The sequence below is a fragment of the Piliocolobus tephrosceles genome, chromosome 6, assembly GCF_002776525.5.
Source record: "Piliocolobus tephrosceles isolate RC106 chromosome 6, ASM277652v3, whole genome shotgun sequence".
In the NCBI taxonomy this organism is placed as follows: Eukaryota; Metazoa; Chordata; class Mammalia; order Primates; family Cercopithecidae; genus Piliocolobus; species Piliocolobus tephrosceles.
In genome coordinates, this window is record NC_045439.1 from 89,085,548 (window position 1) to 89,093,786 (window position 8,239).

Below are 8,239 nucleotides of genomic sequence, written 5' to 3' on the forward strand. Positions count from 1 at the left end.
TGTCACCGTGTTAGCCAGGATGGTCTCGATCTCCTGACCTCGTGATCCGCCCGTCTCGGCCTCCCAAAGTGCTGGGATTACAGGCTTGAGCCACCGCGCCCGGCCTTGGACTTATTGATCTGACTTTTCTACTTAAAAGTAAGGTGTTGCTATGCCCAGTGCTTTGGGAGGCTGAGGGAGGAGGGATTGCTTGAGGCCAGGAGTTCTGGGATGCAGTGATCTATGATTGCACCACTGCATTCTAGCCTCTTAAAAAAAGGTGTTACTAGTGAAGGTATTTGGCATTTAATGCATTTGGAGATGTTTGAAACTTTTTTTTTTTTTTTTTTTTTTTTTACTCTTGGTGAGAAGATAATTGGTTTGGCAAGGAGTAAGTGTGTTACTGTTTGAGGATTGCTCATAGTTTTATTAAGTGGCAACATGTTTTCTGATCTGGTTCTTTGTAAAACTGTAGTGTAGTATTAAGATTTAATAGTAATTATATCTTAAAAGGCAACAATTTCTCTTTATTTAGAAAAGATATTTTTATCAAAGCAATAGTTTATAACTAATTCTTTGTCACTGTGCTAAGTTATATAGAAATTCAAGTGGTAGTATGCCCATAAGTTATTTGCATTTGAATGCAGTATTGTGCAGTTTCAACTACAAAAATAATGGCTGAGTAAATATATGAAATAAAGCTTTAAAATTCAAATTTCCCATTCTTGGACAGTAGAAGCCTCTTCAAATTGGCTTCTGAGTCTTTTGAAGGAACCTCAGTCTAGACGTTTGAAACCTGAATGTCAGGCTCTTACTACTGGGACTTATTGAAGTGTATGGGTTGAATATCCCTTATGTGAAGTGTTTCGGACCAGAAGTGTTTCATATTTCAGACTTTTTTTGGATTTTGAAATGGTTGCGTTATACTTACCTGTTGAACATCCCAAAGACAAAATCCAAAATGCTGCAGTGAGCATTTCCTTTGAATGTCATGTTGGCTCAGAAAATTGGGATTTTTGGAGCATTTTGGCTTGGGGATGCTGAGCCTGTATATTTTATAGATCTTTTACTTTAGAGTTGACATCACTTGTCAGTGTTTTAGTTTTATATTATAGAGTGAGTGTGAGGACTCTTGGTTTCCCTTGGTCTCTATATATTGACATGTGTGACTAAAGTTCATGGTTGACTTTGTTCGAGAAATACAGTCCAACAGATTTTTACAAAACTAACAAAGAGAAAACCTATACTTCAGTTTGGCCAGATTTTTGTGTTTATATCCAAACATAAGTTAATTTTAATTGTCAAACCTTTAGACCTAAATTAAATGAATATGTTTAATTAATAACATTTATAAGTATTATTTAAAGCTACAGAAAAGTAAAAAAAGCCAGATGTTATTAATGTATCTTTACATTGAAAGTAATCCATAATAATGGGCTTTATAAACTATTTCCCTTGTGGTCTAGAAATAATAATGTAAAAAAGCAAAATTAGGCCAGGCATGGTGGCACACGCCTGTAATAGCAGCATTTTGGAAGGCCGAGATAGGCGAATCACTTGAGGTCAGGAGTTTGAGACCAGCCTAACCAACATGGTGAAATCGCTGTCTCTATTAAAATACAAAAATTAGCTGGGAGTGATGGTGGGTGCCTATAAACCCAGCTACTTGGGAGGCTGAGGCAGGAGAATTGCTTGAACCCGGGAGGAGGAGGTTGCAGTGAGCCGAGATCACCCAACAGACAGAGCAGAACTTCTCAAATAAATAAATAAATAAAATAAAAAAGCAAAATTAGCAATTTACCATTTGGCAGTATGTAAGTAGACATGAGTTAAGTTGCTGTTAGAGATGATAATCAAGATGGGGAGACTTAAGTGTTGTCCTAAATGTGGGATTATGGAGTGCGTAGTATTGAACAGGAGGGAACATAATTTAGAGAAGAAATAAAGTGAAACAAAGTTTGGACCAGTGAGAATAGAATAACAGATTGGTACTTAAGAAGTATACAAGCCTGGGCAATATGGTACTAGAGACCCCTGTCTCTGCAAAATAAAAAATAAAAACAGAAAAATTCACCCATCATGTTCCTGTGTGCCTATGATTGTAGCTACCTGGGAGGCTGAGACGGGAAGATTGCTGGTGCCCAGAAGGTCAAGGCTGCATTGAGTTGTGATTGCACCACTGTACCCTAGTCTGGTCAACACACTGTCTCAAAAACAAAACAAAACAAAAAAACCCAACAACAAAAGAAATACACAAATCTAAAAATTAATATTTTGGGGAACAAAAATAATTGGAAAAAAATTTTAACCTTTGACACTTTTTTTTTGGTGGGTCTAATAATATAACCTTGGAAGAACGAAGTTGTTTACTAAAGTGTTCTTGGTTTGCTTTTCTGTTTTTTTGTCTCTAAGACTCACTCTGTCACCAAGACTGGAGTGCAGTGGTGCCATCTTGGCTCACTGCAGCCTTGGTCTGCTGGGCTCAAGCGATCCTCTCACCTCAGCTTCCCAAGTAGCTGGGACTATAGGCGCTTGCCACTATGCCCAGTTAATTTTTGTATTTTTTATAGAGAACAAGATTTGCTATGTTGCCCAGGCTGGTCTCGAATTTTGAGCTCAAGAGATCCACCCCCGTTCACTTCCCAAAATGCTGGGATTACAGGCATGTGCCACTGCGCCTGGCTTGGTTTATTTTTTTTCTATTATGTGGAGAGAGATGGGAATTTAACCAATTGTTAATAAAAATCCTTGTGTCTGAGTAGGACACATATTTACCACCTGATCTTTTATCCAAGTTAGTATTTCTCTGTGAACTTAACCCTGATAAAGGGAGTTGAAACAAAGGCAGTTTTACTGGAAATAATTATTTTTCTTCTTTTTCTCTTCTTTTAGGAAAACAAAAAAGAACAAACAGAAAAGTAAGAATATTAACTTTCTTAACGTTAATTTATGTTACCTTTATAACATTGACATTTTTAGTTAGACTGTTTTGAAAGCTATGAAATTTTGGAGTGGGCTTATATTTATTGATTATCTCAAATAGGTGTCTCACAGCAGTGTTATAAAATAGGTACATAGTGGTAGAGACCTTTTTTTACCAAGGAGAAACTTGTGAGCATTTATTTTCATCTGCTTTAGTCTTAATGACTCCCACTGAGAAGATAACATTTATAAATAAATGGACGATGATGATACTAAATGTTGCCTATACTAAATGTTTCGTAGAGCTCTTCATGAAAGTTGTATTTTTGGTGGGAATATGATTCTTTAACTTAGATTCAGGTAACAGCTGTGTAATGGAGAAATAATATAATGAAAAGGGATAATGCGTCAAGAGACTGTTTTCCTTATAGAATTTGTTAAATTAGCTAAAATGAGACTCCTCCCCCTCAACATTTACAGCACCTGGAAATGGAGATGGTGGCAGTACCAGTGAGACCCCTCAGCCTCCTCGGAAGAAAAGGGCCCGGGTAGATCCTACTGTTGAAAATGTGAGTTTTTCTTGAGTTTATGAGTAGCATGTTAGGATTTTTAGTCTCAGTTATATGACATTACCATGGGAGCTTTGATTCTCTACAAGATTTGCTTACATGGTTAATTCTTGAAATTAAACATTTTCTCTTTTAGGGGTAAAGGATATGTTTCTGTACATCTTTATTTCACCTGTAGCTCTAGATTTACCTACTCAGTTAATCATCATTTGTTGTGTAAGCTTCACCTACAAGACTATTTCTTTGGTGTTAGATATACATTTTTATGAGTTAAAGATGTACCTTTAAGATGGTTGTGTTTGGAATAGTTGTTTTGATATCAATGGTAAATAAGAAAATATTAAGTTATAATGTATCAAGTCAGTGTGTTTCATTTCCTGAACAAGAGGAACCTTACTGAAGAATTTTTACCTTTACAAGAAAATGCACTAAATAGACTATAGTTTGGGTCAGATTCTTTTCTCCCAACAGCAAACTATGTATGGTCTTTTTCATTTACGATTTTTAAAAACAACAGTACAGCTATATGTGTGGTTGGCTACTTTAAGAATTTATCCCTAGTGCTTCCACAGCTCCCTTCCATGTTTGGTATTTAGCTTTAGCAAGAAAGGTTAGGTTTTTAATACTCTTCCTATTTCTATTTAGGAGGAAACATTCATGAACAGAGTTGAAGTTAAAGTAAAGATTCCTGAAGAGCTAAAACCTTGGCTTGTTGATGACTGGGACTTAATTACCAGGCAAAAACAGGTAACTTGAAAAGCTACCCAGATTGTTAAGCTGTATGATACATTCTTGCTAGCAAAAAAAGTTTTTAAAGGAAAGTGTTATATTGACTTGAATTATTAAGGTATGACTGATAAAATAATGCTGTAATTTAGAGGCTGAACATTTTAGAACTACTACCAGAAAGAATAACTTGAGAAGAATAAAAGTTCACATATAAATTTTATGAGTTTATGATGATAAAGGTGGAAATAACTCGTTTTTTGGAGATTGCTACGGCAGGAACTCGTTCTGAAAATTCGTAAAGGCAAAGAAGCATGTGTTTACTGTCTTATTGTCATTGCTAATGGTAGGACATAGAAAGCACACACCACCACCTGCAAGGTGTTCATGACCCTGAAAAGAACCTGAATCTTACTAAGCGCCTGAGTCTATTATTAGTTTGCAGGAAATAAGATGTTTAATGGAGCAACATGTTTATCAGTCATTGAACTCTATAATTGAGAATTTTTTGGACAAACGAAGCTGTTTAAACAAATGGCATAGGTAGGGTTAGGGATAGTTGAGGGAGATGATTAGGGACTGCTTGAGGATTATGAGACTTAAGAGACATATCAGTCTGTATGTGGATACAGTTTTTCTGGATTTGAATCCTTTGGAGGATTATGCAATTACAGCTAAACTGCGAAGATTGAAGCCATGGCTGTATCACTTATTATTTGTGAGCTTGGACAAGTTTCTTAGCCTTTTTGTGCTTTTGTTTTTGCATTTAATGGAATAATAGTTCCTATTTGACAATGCTGATGAGAGGATGAAAAGATAATTATCTTAATGCTTTAGACGAGGTCTAGCAAATAATATGCATAACAGTAAATGATGACTTGGTAATACCACAAAGGCACATTCATGTCTGTTGTGTGTCTGACAGATTGACATTTTTAAAAGTTTTGCTGTTCTGTCCAGTAGAGTCTCATTAGCCACATTTGGCTGTTTAAATATATAGATGCCCCATAACTTACAATGGGGTTACATCCCAATAAACCCAGCAGAGAGTTGGAAAATTAAGTCAAACCGTTGTAAGTTGGGAACTGTCTATAATTAAATTTTTAGTTTCTCAGCTACATTATCCATGTTTTAAGTGCTGAATATCTCTTAATTTGAAATACTGTTACTGTTACCTGATCTTTGTATAAAAACTTGCCTGGTATAATTTTTCTTTAAAAAAGAGAGTGCGTACATTTAAGCATGTTTTTGTCTTCGTAGCTCTTTTATCTTCCTGCCAAGAAGAATGTGGATTCCATTCTTGAGGATTATGCAAATTACAAGAAATCTCGTGGAAACACAGATAATAAGTAAGAATATACATTTTTCCGATAAACTCAAAGACATTTGAAAAAGTTTCTAAATAAGTCATCCGAAACTTGTATTGACTCCGAACCAGTACCACCAGAAACTAGCAAAATAGAATTTCACTGCTTTGAGACAGGAATTGGCTGGCTGACTTTTTCTTAAAGGACCAGATAGTAAATATTTTTAGGCAAAATTTAAGCTATCTTGTAGGTATTTTCTATAACCATTTAAAATTTAACCATCTGAAAATGTAAGAATAATCTTAATTGCTTTAGTTTGTCAAACCCTGCTTTCATATGCCCCTTTAAAACATCTCAGCTATGGTTCATTGTTACTAGCTCAGCTTTTAATTCTTCAAATTGGTTGAATTATTCTGTATCTCAGTTCTTTTCATTGACCAGTTTTGGAATATTTTTGTTCATTTATCAGGGAGTATGCGGTTAATGAAGTTGTGGCAGGGATAAAAGAATACTTCAATGTAATGTTGGGCACCCAGCTACTCTACAAATTTGAGAGACCACAGTATGCCGAAATTCTTGCAGATCATCCCGATGCACCCATGTCCCAGGTGTATGGAGCGCCACATCTCCTCAGATTATTTGGTAATATTCCATGTGGAAAATAATGGATTTTACTTTTTGGAGGGGTTTTCCCTAAATAAGTAAGAGGTAAAATAATTCACTTTCCAAAACATGACTATTTTAATTTGAACTTTTGTCTAGAATGTTAAATAGCAAAATCTCTTTGAGAGCAAGGGTTTCAAAAATCATATATTTTACTTTATTTATTTTTATTTTATTATAATTTTATTTTTGAGACAGAGTCTCACTCTGTTGCCCAGGCTAGAGTGCAGTGGTGCGATCTGCTTACTGCAACCTCCGCCTCCTGGGTTCAAGCAATTCTCCTGCCTCAGACTCCCAAGTAGCTGGGATTACAGGCGTGAACCACCACACCTGTGGTAATTTTTATATTTTTTCAGTAGCTATGGGGTTTCACCACGTTGTCCAGGGTGGTCTCGAATTCCTGACCTCAAGTGATCTGCCTACCTTGGCCTCCCAAAGTGCTGGGATTACAGGCGTGAGTCACCATGCCTGGCCTAAAATCATTTTAAAGGAATTGGTGGTGTTTGCTCACATAATTAAAATACATGGTTGTAGTGCTCCTGCCTTGGATGTAATTTTGGATAAATTCTGTTGTTTAAACAGTACGAATTGGAGCAATGTTGGCCTATACACCTCTGGATGAGAAGAGCCTTGCTTTATTACTCAATTATCTTCACGATTTCCTAAAGTAAGTGTGTGCTTGAAATTATAAACATGAATTTGAAAATTAGTGTGTAATGGGAGGGATTGGCAGTATAGATGCTAAAACATTAAACATTGTATTGGTACAGGCATAGATAGACTGTAATGGAGCAGTATAAATAAGTGCAAATATATTGGAGTCTCAGAAATGACAGATGGTATATGGATGGCATATTGGTGCAGTAGGGGAAAAGCAGTGGAGTCTGGTAGATGGTGATAAGACAGCTGACAGTTTGGAAGAAAACAAAGCCACACTTTGTGTGATGTCATGAACCAAACATCACACATGTACCAAAATTCTAGATGAATCTGAAGTTTAAAATTGTTAAGATAATGAGAGGACAAATGTAATATTTTCATAGTTCTGTAGTGTTCCATTTATGATAAATGGCTGGTACCTTTAATACACAGAGTTCTTCGGTAAGAAATGAACAAACCAGTGAAAAGTAGGACAGGAAGTTTACAGCCATGGCAGCACAAAGGACTATTAAAAATATGTCAAAAATAATGATACAAGTATAAACTGTCAGTAAAGTAGCACTTGTCAGATAGGCTAAGGTTTAAATGTTTGAAGAAATGGAGAAAAGGGCAGTCCTGGTTTCTACTAGTTTTTGGAGGGCATTTTTATAATAGTGAAGAATTTGAAACAAGAACTTAATTAAAAGGATGAGGTCATTCTAAACATACTGATAAAGATGTCTGTGTTTTCAATTGTAGAACAGCCAAGTTGTGGTAGAGGAGTATGGTGTAATTCTTACTTGTAGAGAAACATTATTTTAATCTTTGCATAAGATCTGGCTTTCCAATGTGGATCTTAGTTAATACTGGATTATTTCTTGGGTGTGGTGTGGGAGGAAGGGTGGGAGTTTTCAGTTTCTACTTTGTATATTTCTGTATATGAATTTTCTCATTATAATCGTTTTATAGTAAATTTAAAACTGCAACGTGGACTTGAGAATCTAGGCAAAATTTATTGTCTTTGCTTTACTAAATACCTTCTTTATGGAATGTGCTGTACTACTTGACATTTCACCTTCTCTTTTATATAATTATTATTATTATTTTTTTAAAGTTTATTCATTTACAGATGGAGTCTTGCTCTGTTGCCCAGGCTGGAGTGCAGTGATGGCAATCACGGCTCGCTGCAACCTCCGCCTCGTGGGTTCAAGCGATTCTCATGCCTCAGCCTCCCAAGTAGCTGGGATTACAGGTGTATACCACCATGCCTGACTAATGTTTGTATTTTTAGTAGAGATGGGGTTTTGCCAAGTTGGCCAGGCTGGTCGTGAACTCCTGGCCTCAAATTTTTCTGCCTTGGCCCCCCAAAGTGCTGTGATTACAGGTGTAAGCAACCACTCTTGGCCTGATACGACTTTTTTTTTTTTTTTTTTG

The 8,239-nt window shown here is 36.1% G+C and overlaps 1 protein-coding gene across 1 annotated transcript in view; it reads left to right on the forward strand.

Annotated features, from left to right (window-relative positions):
• Nucleotides 1-8,239, forward strand: part of MORF4L1 (mortality factor 4 like 1) — a 27,255-nt gene that overhangs the window by 17,484 nt on the left and 1,532 nt on the right. Inside the window, exons 6-11 of the mRNA XM_023193400.2 lie at nucleotides 2,872-2,897; nucleotides 3,382-3,470; nucleotides 4,116-4,217; nucleotides 5,457-5,545; nucleotides 5,973-6,145; nucleotides 6,749-6,833. Of these exons, the coding sequence (XP_023049168.1) occupies nucleotides 2,872-2,897; nucleotides 3,382-3,470; nucleotides 4,116-4,217; nucleotides 5,457-5,545; nucleotides 5,973-6,145; nucleotides 6,749-6,833 (564 nt within the window). The remainder of the gene's footprint in view (nucleotides 1-2,871; nucleotides 2,898-3,381; nucleotides 3,471-4,115; nucleotides 4,218-5,456; nucleotides 5,546-5,972; nucleotides 6,146-6,748; nucleotides 6,834-8,239) is intronic.